Below are 16,134 nucleotides of genomic sequence, written 5' to 3' on the forward strand. Positions count from 1 at the left end.
CTTTCTCTTATATGTGGAGGGATCAAGTTATTCTAAGAGTAACTCTAATCCATCCTTACTCTTCATTTTATTTTATATTCATTTAAGATATTTATCTATATTTTTCTTCTTTTCTTATTATATTACATTTATCACTTTCTCTCTCTTTTCTTGGAAAATACACCTCTTGAAATGGTTATTATTCATATTATTATAAATTCAAATAACTTCTAACTTCATAAACAGACCAACCTATCATTTATTCAAGCCTGCCGATCAGATAATCAACGTTCTATCACAGAAAATAGCAATAATGAGATTTTTATTATAATCTGATTTTTTTTTTAATCTTTGATGATCATACAACAAAGCAAGAAGAAAATGTATAACACCAGAATGATCTGTTTAGGAGACACAAGCGTTTGAAATGAGTACTTTATTGTTGCCATTGCATTTACAGATACCAAAAAAAGTGTACACAAAACAAGCAGATATCCTCATAGGAAGGAATTGTTCCAATATCAGTACACAACATTGCACAGAAATTGCTAATTGATTGCAGAAACACAAATTTTCCCCTTCTTTTACCAATGAAGGAAGATAGCAACCGTAAGTTGTTTTAGTACCAACCAAGTCCAAAGATTTTTTGGAGACTGAGCACTAAGATGCATCCCTCATCACCATTTGGCAAGGGAGAAAGAAAAATGAATCTCCCTTTTCTCTCAAAAAAAAAAAACAAGATTGTTGAAACCAAAAGGGAAAATACAAAGAACAATATTTATTATAACTCCTTATCTACAAGACTACAACACACACAAAAAGCTCTTTCATATATTCACTCTTATGCAACTTCCTTTTGGCAACCAATATGTACCTCACTAGTCACTAGTACCTCTTCAGCAAACTTCTAATACGAACAAAGCACCAAGTTTTCAACAATGTCTTGTGTTTTTTCCAACCATCAAAATACCTACCAATCACCTTCCTATAACTAGGCCTCTGCTGAACAAAAACCCAATACTCAGCAATGTTGGGCCTGCCAGTTATGTACTCATTTTCCAAATCCAAGAGTACTAAACGAGCCAACACCGGAATGAGCATGACATCCGCCATGGTAAACTCTTCACCTGCTAAATAAGGTGTTTCACTCAGCTGCCTCTCTGCTTCATCAAGCAGCCTAATCAAATGCTCCTTGCTCCTTCTCAATACAGCTGCCTCTTTCAATTTCTCTTCAGTCTGATAGGCTTCTTTTAACTTCTTATGGTAAGCACCCGCTAATTCTGGGGACTCGGACATTCGAGCAATCACCACTCGCCTTAAGAACTTGGAAACGTATATCCTGTATTTCTCTGGTATATGGGAAAGGGAAAAATACTTAGGATCCCACTCTTGTATCTTCTGCATCCATTCAATCACTTCCCTGCTACTGCTACTGATATTCTCAGACCCTGAGGAGAACACAGCAATTCTTTCTATGTACCTGCAAATCCAATGGCACTATATTACTCATAACAAAAGCATGTAAAAGTAACTTCAAGTTTGACATTTAGGTTCAGTGATTATGCTTTATCAAGAAAGCATAAAAACCACTACTTTATGTCTTTATCCAATGTTTCATATACCTTAAAGACCATAAAATTTGTGTGCTTCAAGGGAATTGGTTTGGAGAGTAATAATACATAGAGAATAGATCCTCTCATGAATTTCCACATGACCGCTTCATGTGAAAATTGTCTATTTCTCTTATAGAAAAATTAAATAGGTGGGACCATATTAAAATTTCTGTACTTTAAGAAGATAGACACAATTTTCACATGATATGATCATGTGAAAATTCAACATGGATTCATTCCCTGATAAATATGTAGAGAGCAGCTTTGCCAGCAATCATTTGGGTGGGGGAGGGAGGTTAATTTCTAATGCCGCATAAATCTTCAAAGTGAAATTTCTTTTATACACAAATTCGAGGCAATAATAACAGGATGGTGAATGAATAAATTGTGAAGAGAGCATACTGGATTATATCAATAGTCTTGTAAAGGATGTGAGACCCATTTTGGAAAACAGGGAGTCTTCCACCGGGATTCATGTTGAAGAATGAAGAATCCAAGTTCTTGCCAGTTATGGGATTGGCATGGTGAGATGTATAATCAATGCCTTTCTCTTCCAACGCAAGTCTCACCTTCTGGGAGTCCAAATCAAATGGATGATGGTACAATTGCATTTTCTTATCACCTCTTAGGAAGTACCAGGTTGTGCTACAAGTGAACTATCGTCTGTTCCAACACCAGAAATCATTCAGATCACTGATGTCTGCAAAAGAATGATATCCAAGTTGTCACTGAGCAACATCTTCAATTATTATTAAAATTCTTGTATAAAAAGCTTATAAATTACAGAAACCACATATATTATTATGTGAAAGACTAGCAATCAATATAAGAGACAGTATGAAATAGGGTCAAGAAAAGGATAAAGCATCTTTTACTAGCCACTCTAATTAAATACCAACTTGGCAGGGATGCAACAGTAGCCTCCAGAGAAGAACTAATACCACATGTCATAATTCATAATTGATGCATAATACAGAAAAGTCAGAGCCACAGATTGAGATATGTAGTGCTATCATTCCAAATACCAGAAAATTGACATACAACCTTGATTGGCAGTGTTACATCTGTTTTACAGCTATGATTTACTATTACCTTAAGTAAAATTTCAGTATATGTATGATCCTATGTAAAAGAGGAGCGTGTAACAAGACGTCTACATTCAGAAGTATATGAAAAATATGGGAAAATCGAACATGAAACCTTGACCCAACCCCAGAAAATATCGTTAACTCAGATTTGTTCAAAAGAAAGGTATCACCCCAATTCAAATAATTTCAATAATCGGACAATTAAACAAATATTAGATGGGGGGTTCAGAATATTCATAAAGAAAAAAAAAATCAATTCAGTTGTATAAAACTCTACAAAATAGTTAGACAAACCCAGAAAAAGAAGTGAAAGCAGACACAACATAAGCATAAGGAGGCAATGAAATGAATGAAGGAGAGATACCCAGAAGCAAAAAAGAAGAGTCTGGAATGAAGAAGAAAAGAAGTCAGCGTGGGGGATCGTGTGGAGAGTGAAGTGGGCACAAACAAAAAACGAGTCCTTTTGGTTTTGCAGAAATCAATGACAGCTAAAAAAGTGGAAACCACAAACGGAATTGAGATCAGAATTTTACAACAAATAATAAAGTCACATTTTAAGGTTGATGTTGAAACACAAAGGCATGTATGCCTACTCGCTCAACTGAATGGACACATGTCACCTAATCACTTTTCACTTATATATATATATAATATATATATATATATATGGACCATCTTACATCATCCTTTGACTCCCAAAGCCTTTCTTTTCTTAAGAATAACAAATATGAAGAAAAAAAAATACTACCAGCTACTCTAAACTGTACTATTTATTTGATTTGGTAAATAAATAGATTTTATCGCAGTTGATCTCAAAATATTATCTCATTATCAAATAAATATTCCTGACAGAGGTGGAAGGAGGGAGTAATCAGGGATAGCAATAGGGGACAGATTTTACTCTATCCCTTACTTATGGTCACTGGTACTGGTTGGAAAGAAAGAAAATAAAAGAAGAAAATGTTTAAAATTTGAATTAGAAAGAAAATGAAAGAAAAAAAAATTAAATTTGAATTAGAAATAAAAATGGAAGAATTTAAAAAAAAATATTTTAGAAGTTTTTTTTTCATTTTCTTTTAATTTATCTCGAATCAAACAAAAGAAAATATTTTATTATCCGTATATTTTTTCTCTTTATTTTTTTTTCTTTCATTTTCTCTCCTGTTAAACATACCATTAGTTAGCCCCCTTGCTGTGGTAAGCAAAATCCTCCAATTTAAGAAAACAGAATAATAGTTTCTGAATGAGTAATTTGTCTCGTTAGTCCTTTCATAAAATCTAAATCTTGTATATTAACATTAACGAAATATTCTTCCATTGCAAAAAAAATAAAAACTTTATGGAATTTAACATTACGAAAACAAGCTTTTATAGTATAAAAATTTACATTACAAAAGTTAGTTTTGTGAAGAATATTTCTCCTACATGGGCTGAATCTCGCTCAATAAGAAAAGCCCAATCGTAAAACCCAAATGAACTTAGTAGCAGTCCAATAGAAACATGAATTTTCCTGCACTTCGCAGGTGGTTCTACATTCCCTTTGAAATAATCAATCTATAATGTAAAATTATATTTCCAACTACTCTTCCTTTTTGCCTTTTGGAATGACCAATCTAAAGTGTAAAAAAAACATTCGGGAGAGTGCAGGAAGCAATATCTTGTACTCTCCATTCTCGACCATCAAAATTAAAAAAAAAAAAAACCATATATACTTATGGAAATTTAATGATCATTCACAAACACTATAAAATAACTTTACCATATCATTTAATTACATATCATTATTAATATGACTTTAAAATTATTATCATAAAAACCAAAAATCTATATAATCCTTTTTTCTCATACTTATGGTATCCAAAGTTCCAAATAAAAATTAAATGTGACCTCTAGGTAAGCAGAACAAGTGATATCAATTAGACATATTAATCTGATAAAAGAAATGACATATTAATTCACTATGCCCTCTCTCCGGCATCTTAGCTGCAATTAATCGCGCTGGATGCATACATGTCATTTGGTAGGCCCAATGGTGGCTCCAACCATTCATTTCAAAACTGGTGTTATTATGGACCAAAATGGGTGCTTCAACTCGAACATGTTTTCGAATTCAATTTTGGAGGAATCAAGAATCTGTCTGATGCTGCAAATGTGGTTCCAATTTTTGAACTTGATTATACTCAAAATACATTAATGCTAAGGACCTCACCAATTACCCCTCTCGAACGGCTTTGCTACTTGCTTGCTGGTCCTACAACTATAAGTCTATAACCACATTAGGAAGTAGGAGCTATAAATAATTTATAAATCTTTTTTCTTTTTTAAATTTGGAAAAGAACTCAAATATGTTTACATTTGTGGCTTTTATTTTGGGAAGAACAATTTTTTTTTCTGTGAAATTTTGGGAAAACGCATAATAATTCAAACGATTCTTCTATATAGATTAATAGGACAACAAAAAATTTAATATAATAAATATTTTTTTATTTAATAGCTAGATTGATTAGATTCTTTCTTTTCTAATATAAACTTTTTTTTGGCTTATTTACTGAATTTTGACAAATTATTTTTTTAGTCTCTAACATAATAAATTGACACTTTGTGATGATTTTTAACTTCTATAAATTAATTTTTATTTTGTAGTCACTTGAATTTGTATTTTAAAATTCTCACAAAGGGCTAAAAATCATTATAAAGTGTCAATTTATTATATTAGGGATTAAAAAAAAGCAATTTATCAAAATTTAGGGACAAAAAAAGCATATTTTCATTTAGGAATTAAAACAATAATTAAGTCAACTTTTTTTTTTATTGAGGAATACGAGCAACTCTCTTTGTTATTGATTGAAATTTATTAAAAATCACCAATTTTGGTAAATCTCAATTTAAATTAGAAAGGAAATTCATTAACAATTGAAATTTAATTGTTTTTACACCAATTACTCAATCTTTACATTTTTTATTTAGGAAAAAACAAAAGATAAAAAATGTGTATTTTTCTTATTCAAAATTGAAGTCCATTTTCTTGAGTTATTAAACTTTTGGTCCTTTTCCCTTAAAATTGTATTCTTAAATTTGTTTTTTATTCATAAATTTGATTTTTAGTTAATCATATAAATATTTATATATTTTTAATATTTTCTTTATTAATTTAGTGATAAATAATATTATTGATAAATATTTTGATCATATGGTAGATGTAAATTTTTTATAATAGCACGATGCAAGCATATGTTTCAATAGAGTACCGACTAGTTATTAAATTTAAAAAATTATAATCTGATGGATAACGTAGATGAATACTTTGAAACAAACAATTTAGGTAACTAAGTTTAATAATATTTTTAAATGTTCTTTAAAAAAATATTTAAATTGTGAATTTACGTGTCTACTTAATAAGAATAAAAGATAATTGAAAAAAAGAAGCAACTAACAAATAATCATATATAGAAGATCAATAGTCAATTATATATATATTCTGTTCTTGTCTTTAGATATTCAAGATTCCCCTCTTTGTCTGTGTATATAGTTGACTAAAACTTTTGTATCGGTCATGAATAGTACTATATATACATATATGATATGTATGTGATCAAGTTGGTTAACAAACAGGATAATTTATTCTAATTGGAACAAAATCGGTAGCTTCTATTAGTGTCTTATCATGGAAAGTAAGCTCACCAGCAGACAAGCTAAGTTTCACTGTCAGAGAAAAAATTCCAATAGTTAGTTTAAGAAAAGAGTGAGGTTTTGATGGGGTTGTGGTGTCATTGCCGCTATCCTCAGTTTCCCTTTTGGTTAATATGTCGTTTTGGTTTTCCATACTCCATCTTAACCACCATTTATGGCCAAAATCAACTCAAACTGTACCAAAATAAATTATTGCATGTAACCGCCATCACAAATACTATGATTCTAATAAGCCTATCTTGCTTTCTTTCTATTAGGCAAGATTTGAGCACCATGGTTCCATGGCTGCGATGAGTCAAAAGATCTTTATATTGTAAATAATTGTGAAAAAATATGATGATTGATATGGATGCAGTTGTAATCATAATACGATTATAATAACTCGAAAAAAAATAATGTTACCACTGCAATTGCGATTGTCAACCACAATTTAAAACTATGTTGAGCATCATTCAAGTGTTTATTTGTTCCATAAGTTACCTAGGCCTATAACTTGGTTCCTTTATTTGGGTAAGTGGTGAGAAGCTAGCCAGCTATGTCCACGAGCAATATGTTTTAAAGCCTTAATTAAGCTCGAAGAAACGGCGCCACCTTGATGTTTTATTAGTTAATGAATGAAAGATGGATAGAGCCTTTCATTTTTATGTTTGTATGTCTGAATGAATGGAATGATGTCTTAGTAAGCAATGCTAGATAGGTTCTCCAATCCTCCTCACCTTGTTGCTTGTAATTGCCTATGAGTACCAGTTACATCTTAATAATTAATTAGGCCCTCATGATTGTCAATACTGTAGTGTAACTAAAGTGAGAGGCGCAAATAGGGCTCTTATTTAACACTTCATCGTTTTTTTTTTAAATTTGAGTTTTATGATATTTCACACAACATATAACAATTATTTTCAAACAAAGAAACCCATTAGGATTGAACTAATTGTAGAGAGTTTAGATAATATGTAAATTACTTATCAATAAGGTTATAAATTCTAACCTCAATCCTATATACTCCCAAACAGAATCCAACTTTAGAGCATGTCCACACAGCCCTGCTGAAATACACAAAAATGGCCTTCAAGTTAGTGGGCATGCTTGTCTTTGTATCCATGTTAGGGCACATGGAGCTTTGTTTCAACTAACCCCACAAATTAGCCTCCTATTGGGTTTCCTATTGGCTTGGTATCCGAAATATCTCTACTATATATCGTTATTACGTTGTAGACTACATGAGTTATAAACAAAATTTATCAGTCTCATAAAAATGACCCAATATCCTTCCTCAACATCTACAAAGTGTATTATGATCGCACTACAACTAACTAGAAATGAATGACGCATAATTAATTATCTATGATGCTTTATAAGATCTCATTATATTCACATAAGTGAGAACTATTTATTTAATGAAAAAATTTGTGTTTGATTTTCTCTATATACAAAACTCTTTTAGGATAAAAACAATCACGTACCCAAATAAAATTAGTTTAATGAGTTGAAACTTAAAAAATACCTATAATTATTTTGGATACATTTTTCAGTAAGAATTATCTTGAATACGCTATTTTTTGTACTATTTATTTACTTTTTCATGCCACTCAAATGAAGAATTTTTTTAATGTGGACCCACCTATCTTTTATCTCTCTAATAATTTCATCTTAACCAAACAACATCATGTTTAATATCTCTTTTATTTTTATTCTCTCATCTCAATCTCTCACCTAAATAAACTCTTTCAAATATATTAAAAAGGAATTAATGAATAAATATGTATGAAATGTATAAACATCATTCAATTAAAAATCATTACGAATGGTAAGATCATTTTTATAATAATTTTTAATTAATTAATAGTATAAATTGTTTACACAAATAATATAGATTTATGAAGTTCAATAAAATAATAGTGAAACGTTCAATAAAAATAATAAAATGTCATGTAATTATGAGTTTCATACGTGAGAGCAAACGACCCAGAATCATAAATGCCCTTGTATGTTGGGCAAAGTAGGAGATATTTAGGACAATGCAATTGGCACGTGGTCTCGAGAAATTACGGTGCCATTGTTAACACCTTTCAACTAGGTAAAAATTTATTTTATTTGTTAAATATTTCATTTTAATAAAAAAAATATATTAATAGTTTATACTATGTTTTGAAATATTACTTCAAATATTATTTTAACCTTTTAGCGCTTAGTTAAGAGTATTTTATTTTATTTTTATTAGCGATCATTTTAATTTTATAGTCTTTCATTTATTTAGAGACTCAATACTCTTTTTACTCTTTCATTCACTTTTCATCCTTTATTTTGTTTCTCTCTTTCTTTCTTATTACATAGTATGATAGTAATCCAACACATCTCTTATTAATTTCTTTTCTTATTCATTATATTTTTCCTTTTATCATTATTCTACTTAATTTCAATGGTATAAAGGAAATTTGATATAAGAGGTGGTAGACCCACAGCCACACACACGATTTGACGTGAGAGCCCATCACGTGCATTAAAGCCTTCCTCCTGAATCCTGATATGGTCGGTTTCATCAACAAATGCATTTAATTTACTCTTGTTTTCTAAATACTACTATTGAATTTAAGTGCACAGAAATTATATAAAAGGAGTGGTGCTATCGCAGCGGTCAATTTATGATAAAATTATATGATTGATGTGATGGAAGTATTTATTAAATGTAAGTATATTTTAAGAAATGTAGTAAAAAAATGTTTAAATTATCTTCAAATGATTAATCGCGCGGAGTAAAATAAAGTTTGATATTTAACTAGTTTTAGGTTAATTTCTTAAAATATTTTATGGATATTTTTTTTTAATTTAAAAACCTTTTCTATCATTAATTAAACTCTATTCTTTCTTTCTAAAATTGCATCTAAAACAGTAAAGGAAAATTATTTATTAAGCATACTGGCAAAGTAATTGTCTTTAGTATTTGGTCTTTTTTCTTCTTGAGATTTTTTTCCCAGATCAATAATCTCTAATTAATGGAACTAATAATTGATGTCATGTATCAACAAAACTAAAAGATTAATGTCAAATTACAGTTGTATCTTTGATAAGATCACACATTTGTACATTTCAAATCTCTTATTTAGAGTCTGTTCAAAAGAATTTATCTGAACTTATTTTTTAACAAACACTTGTGTAAATATATGAAAGATTTTATGAAAATAGATTATATAATGTTCATAAATTATGTTAAATTTATTTCAATAAATTCTCTAGAATGGCTTTTAAAAATAACTTACAGCTTATATGAAACAATTAATTTAAATTATTTTAACGAGTACTTGTTCAAGAAGACTTTAATTAAATTGTTTATCCAAATGGATGATAATAATATTTGAAAATTTAATTAAGTGTTAATATAATACAAATTCATTAACTACTAGGTACTGGTTACGGTTTTCTATCACCTACCTACAATTCAAACCAACTAGTAATAAATATCTCATAAAATGAACATTTTTTTTAATATAAACGAAACCTTAAATAATATTTAAAAACAATAATTTATTAACAATAAAAACACCGGAATTTGAAATTTTATGTACGGAACATAATAACATTAATCTAATTAATAAATTATTGCTTTACCAATAATTTTAAAATGCTTTATTATATTTAATGTTGATTAAAAAATCAAGTATTAATTAAAAATTGAGAAAAAAATATTTCAACAAATCACTGACTAGGAGAGAAATTATTACTTTAATATAATATAAAGATTAGAAAAAAAAACTTATGCTACAAAATAAGAAAAAAATTATATGATATCTAATTTCAAATAATTATTCAAATTTACTATATAGAAATAAATTATATGACAATTTCTATTACTTTATGAATAATTTTAAAAAATATAATATGATAATTAGACACGGTTTTAACGTTTCTCGGACTAGCAATGACATTTTTTTAGCTTAGTGGATTTGAATTACTTTTGCTTTTACAAAGTGAAAATGAAATGAAAGAAAGGTGAAGGAAAATTTAAACGATCTGAATGGTTGTTGAATGGAATAACGAGAACGTGAAAAATGGCATAATTAAAACATAACAAGAGACAATCAAACCACTATCTAATAATCGTACCTTCGGATTCAGACCTGAAGCAACTTAAAATAGAAAATCCATATTGTACATATGTATATGTATTCCAAGCATACGTAGATGGATGTTAACACCATGATTGAAAATGAAGCAACTTAAAGCATGATGTTATTGAAATGAGAATGACGTAACAATACCAATTCCAACACAAATAAAATATCCACAAATGCAATTGACGCATACGGAACCTTCATCCTTTTAATAATTTCCTTATATCACACTTAACAAAAATTAGCGCAGCCTCTTATTAAATTTGCTCCTGATTTCATTTCTGAAAATCATCCTTTCGTTTTTTCTCAAACACCACGTGTATAATGAGATAATTCAATTTGAGGCAAATATGATCATTAATTAGTCTGTTATTAATAAATATTTATTTTATATAATTAAAATTTATAATAAATAAGTATTTTTAAATATATAATTATATTTTAAATTTATGATAAATAATTTATGTCATAATATAATGTTATTTTAATTATTAATATTTTTAAAATTATATTAAATGTAAACTAAAACTAAAGATGTTAAAAATGATAGATTAAAAGAGATAAACAATTGGAAAAATTTTCTTTCAACACTCTCGTTAAAAGAAAAAATAACTAAAACTGATCTTGTTGGAAAGTAATAGCTAAAAAGCTCTAATTTAATATAATTATTTTAAATTATATATATATATATATATATATATATATATATATATAATTTTTAAAAATAGTCAACACTTACATATTTAAGTTTGAAATTTAAAATTACTGATTAAAGATTAGAATAACTTGATTTAATTGTTATCTTCAGTTGAAATCTCTCTTAAAAATGCTGGATAAAAACAACCAATATTTTTTTATGCATTAGATTACAAATTCTAATTCGAGAAAAAGTGGATTCCCCTTCAACTAATTTATCAGAGTAAATTATACTGACATTTTATAGTATTTTGTGAGATTACACACACACACAAAAAAAAACTGTAAATATTATTTTTTTTTATAAAAAGTTGTATAATTTCACAAAATTAGAATATTTGTATAATTTATTCAATTTCTAAAAAGGTAGATGGGTAATGATGCCTGAATTTCACAAAATAAGAATATAACATCATTAAAAAATACATAAGTTTGAGGTCCAATGTGTGGCACACGGAGAAGAAGGTGGGATCCATGGTCAAAACTGTAGGGCATTCAACTATCTTGTTTAAAAAGTCATAGATTAATAATAATAGTTTTAACTGAAAAGTTATTGTTGAAGTGAGACCCTTCATAGTTTGGCGTGGGTGGGAGCTTCAATATCAAACAAACCGAACGAACAAACGACGGTTAAGCCGAACCAACCTCTAGTACTTCCAAACCAAACCAAACCAAAGTCGTGGCTGCATAGTAGTATATCATCATATTCATATTCATATCACAATTCACTACAAAACAACACACTCACTTCATTTCTTCTTTAGTACTACTCACTCTCTCAAGCTCTCTGTCTGCGACAACACAAAACGACATCACTCTGATTGTCTCATTAACGTCGTCAAAAATGCTGCAAACCCGTCCCGGCGGCTCCGGTGGCCGCACGGTGCTGGTGGGGGTGAAGATGGACTCCCCCAGCAAGGAATTGCTCACATGGGCTTTGGTCAAAGTTGCACACCCTGGTGATACCGTGGTTGCTCTGCATGTTCTTGGGAACAATGGTAGGAGAGGAATTTCTACTTTTTTTTCTTTCTTTTGGGTTTTTGTTTTTTTAATGTGGAGGTTGATTGGTGAAATGCGGTTGCGTAGAAACCGTGAATGGAGACGGGAAATCGTCGCTGCTTTCGCTTGTCAAGGCGTTTGACTCTGTTCTTGCTGCTTATAAAGGATTCTGCAATTTGAAACAGGTTTGATTTTACACCATCTTTCTTTGTGAATTTTATTTTCCAATTACTATAACGGGATATGCAAATTCATTTGTTGTCTTCAAATTGGTGGGGAAATCCAGGACCTAAATTTGAAAACCTTTTTTTTTCCTATTGGAAACCAAAGAGGAAAAAACAAAATTGAAGTTTATGGAATTGTTTCTTTTTTGAATTTTAAGTTTTTTTGGTTTTGCTTAGGTGGATCTCAAGCTCAAAATTTGCCGTGGTTCGTCAGTGAAGAAAACTTTGGTTCGAGAAGCGAATGGTTATTCCGCAACTCATGTTGTGGTTGGAACTACTCATGGCCTGCATAAAATCCGGTCATCTACCGTTGTAGCTAAGCACTGCGCTAAAAAGTTATCCAAGGATTGTTGTGTTCTTGCTGTCAACAATGGGAAAGTTGTGTTCAAGCGTGACAGCTCGCCGCCGAGTGTTGCAGAGTTACAAGGTTTCTTATTGTTCTTAGTTTTGATTGTTGTGAATCTCATGGACATAGTAGTATTCTCAGTCATTGAGTTTTTTTGTTTTTTTGTTTTGCAGGGGTTGATCGTCATAACAGAAATGGTTTGCTAGGTTCAATACATTGGACACTCGGTAAGAACAGAAAAGTTCTAAGTGATGACAGTTCAGGGATGGATGCCGATGAGAAGAAAACTGGCCCGATTTCGGATCACAGTTTAGCGAAGTTTTTTCTGGAATCTAAAGAAACTGTTAGAAATCCGAGCTGTTCAATTTGTGGCACAACCCTGGCATTGCCAGACCCTTCTTTCTACCAATCTGCAGAAGGAGTTTCTGGTGATGAGGGTAGAGAGAATTCTTTGGCTATGGTGCCTGTGCAACCCACTGTTGCAGCAAAAACGGAATTGAAACCAGGTTGGCCACTACTAGACGGAAGAATTTTATCGGACAGGCAATCTGCTGGTAGATCATTGTTTCACCTGCAGATCTCTGTGGTCCAGTGGGCAATGAGGTTGCCTTCTAGAAACCTTTCATATGCTGTAGATCGTGATGAAAAATCTAAAATTTGTGATCAAGGTCAAGATCAGCCTGCGGCTTTAGATAGTGAAAGTGGCGCTCTTGTTCTGGTAGATGCTGAATTAGGGACTGCTTCTTCGCCTGAAAACAATTCAGGAAACATTCCTAAAGAATTGGAGGGCCTTCATGAGAAATACTCGTCAACTTGCCGATTGTTTGAGTACCAAGAACTTGTATCGGCCACATCGAATTTCTTGCATGGTTTGTTTCCTAGTGTTAGTTTGACTGGGTTCAATTTATCAAAATGGTTTATTTTAGTATCTTTTAATGTGGTTACCATTGTGATTTTAGAAAACTTGATCGGGAAAGGAGGAAGCAGTCAGGTTTATAGAGGCTGCCTTCCTGATGGCAAGGAACTTGCCGTCAAGATCCTAAATCCTTCTGATGATGTGTTGTCGGAATTTCTTCTGGAAATAGAAATTATCACCACCTTGCATCACAAAAACATTATTTCCCTCCTGGGGTTCTGCTTTGAGAATGGCAAACTTCTTCTCGTTTATGATTTCTTATCAAGAGGAAGCCTTGAAGAGAACCTTCATGGTACACAAATATACATTACTATATCCCTCTTTTGTTTTTCTATGTGGTTTGGCAACTGTTTATTTACTTCCTTTTATTTCATGCCAGAATAGGTAATAAGAAAAATTCACTTGTGTTTGGTTGGTCCGAGAGATATAAGGTAGCAGTAGGTGTTGCTGAGGCTTTAGATTATCTGCATTCTAAAGATGATCAACCTGTGATCCATCGGGATGTGAAGTCATCAAATGTATTATTATCTGAGAATTTTGAACCCCAGGTATTTATCTTTTGATTGAATGACTTTTAATTTTGAACAATTTTTATTTATTGATGATCATGTTCTACTTGATTTTCTTTAGCTCTCTGATTTTGGACTGGCAAAATGGGCATCAACCTTGTCATCACATATAACATGCACAGATGTTGCTGGAACCTTTGGGTTTGTACTTTTAAACCCTGCATAACTATACCATCCCCTTTATAAGTACATGCTGCCGAGAGAGGTGCATTTGAAATGGTCCTAAATTATGTATTACACTCATTTATGCAGTTACTTGGCTCCTGAATACTTCATGTACGGCAAAGTAAATGATAAGATTGATGTCTATGCATTCGGTGTCGTGCTCCTTGAGCTTCTTTCAGGGAGAAAGCCCATAAGCCGTGATTATCCAAAAGGCCAAGAGAGTCTTGTTATGTGGGTATGTTTCTGTATAGTCCTATGCTCTGGCATCTCGTTTACTTCTTATTTCCTAATTATATGTATTGTGAAAATTATAATAGAAACGCACTTTCGCAGGCAAGTCCGATTCTAAATAGTGGAAAGGTGTTGCAATTGTTAGATCCTAGTTTAGGTGATAATTATGATCATGAGGAGATGGAAAAGATCGTATTGGCAGCCACTCTCTGTATAAAACGTGCTCCAAGGGCTAGGCCTCAAATGAACCTTGTAAGTGGTCCACTTTTGACTTTATTGCAAATTGTGTGCACTATGTCATCAAATAATAGACGCCTTTGTTGCATATGGAGTGTAATTTCCTGGACAATGGACGGACTTTTTGTGTTTTGTTTATCCTAAATCATGTGATACCTGACCTCTATAGTGCAGCCCTTAACTTTATCTTCTTTGATCACCATAGAAATATTCTCATTCTCTACAATAGTCCTTTATTGAAAATCTCATGGATATTCTATTGGACCACAGATCTCAAAGCTCCTTCAAGGTGACGCCGAGGCAATCAAGTGGGCAAGGTTACAAGTTAATGCTTTGGACCCACCAGAAATGCTTGACGATGAAGCGTGTCCACCTAGTAATCTACAGTCACATATAAATCTTGCACTGCTTGATGTGGAGGATGACTTGCTCTCCATGTGCAGTGTTGAGCAGGGTCTCACTTTGGAGGACTACTTGAGAGGCCGGTGGAGCCGTGCATCAAGCTTTGACTGAGCAAACTGCTAGCAAATCGCTAGAAGAAGCTCAACCCTTTGACCTTAATCTCTTTTGTAGATACAGTTTTCTTGTGCCTCTTCCATTAACAATGGCATCTTCTATGGGTTTAAAATGGATTTAGGGTGACAGGATGTTTGTGTGTGCCCTCCTCCTTTCCTTAATAATGAGGAAACTAGGCCTTATAAGTTGTTAGGCTAGTTACCCCTTTTCATTCTATACTTGAAATGGTTTCTATTTTTGTCCATGATCTCAATTCGATCGAGTTTTGTAATTTGTATTGATAAAAAGATGAAGAAGTTGTATTTAGAGCATAAGGATCATAGCTTTGCATTTTAACAAGGCTATAGCAATTTCGTCCCTGGGTTTCTTTTATTTCACTGAATGTCTGTTGCCTTTTAAGTTCTTCACGCAGAATCCTTCTTTCTGCAGCAGTATTTGTATCGAGTTATACAAAATATGCATACCAGTGATAAATTGGATATTAACCTCTTAATTTGAGAAATATACTTTATTGACAGAGTTTACAGAATTTGGGTTGACTAGATTAAATAAATAAAATTTGATATATTATTAGTTTTTTTTTTATAATTACATTATAATTTAAAAGAACGGATAAATTTTTTATTGTCAGACATATGTTCTGTAAAGCTAATAGAAGTAGTACAAATTATTTGATAACCCACTAAGATTGGCCTATTAGCAAAAAGTTTGGGTAGTTTACATAAAATCTTAGGTTTAAACTTTAAACTTAAAAAA

General features: G+C 31.3%; 1 protein-coding gene and 1 pseudogene across 2 annotated transcripts; one reads left to right on the plus strand and one right to left on the minus strand.

The window, feature by feature from the left end:
• Window positions 1-383: 383 nt before the first annotated feature.
• TCHQD1 (glutathione S-transferase TCHQD-like) lies at window positions 384-3,291 on the minus strand. 2 transcript variants are annotated; one of them, NM_001317681.2, is made up of 3 exons: window positions 3,045-3,291; window positions 1,995-2,292; window positions 384-1,459 (listed from the first exon to the last, which is right to left on the minus strand). In NM_001317681.2, the coding sequence occupies exons 2-3, from the start codon at window positions 2,201-2,203 to the stop codon at window positions 865-867; spliced, it is 804 nt and encodes a 267-aa protein (NP_001304610.1). In that variant the 5' UTR covers window positions 2,204-2,292; window positions 3,045-3,291; the 3' UTR covers window positions 384-864. The 2 variants fall into 2 exon arrangements, with proteins under 2 accessions (NP_001304610.1, XP_014631843.1); XM_014776357.3 differs by having other exon boundaries at window positions 455-1,459; window positions 2,975-3,052.
• Window positions 3,292-11,779: 8,488 nt separating this feature from the next.
• Window positions 11,780-15,871, plus strand: LOC100793072 (probable receptor-like serine/threonine-protein kinase At5g57670; annotated as a pseudogene).
• The last annotated feature ends 263 nt before the right edge of the window (window positions 15,872-16,134 follow it).

The sequence above is a fragment of the Glycine max genome, chromosome 6, assembly GCF_000004515.6.
Source record: "Glycine max cultivar Williams 82 chromosome 6, Glycine_max_v4.0, whole genome shotgun sequence".
Lineage (NCBI taxonomy): Eukaryota > Viridiplantae > Streptophyta > Magnoliopsida > Fabales > Fabaceae > Glycine > Glycine max.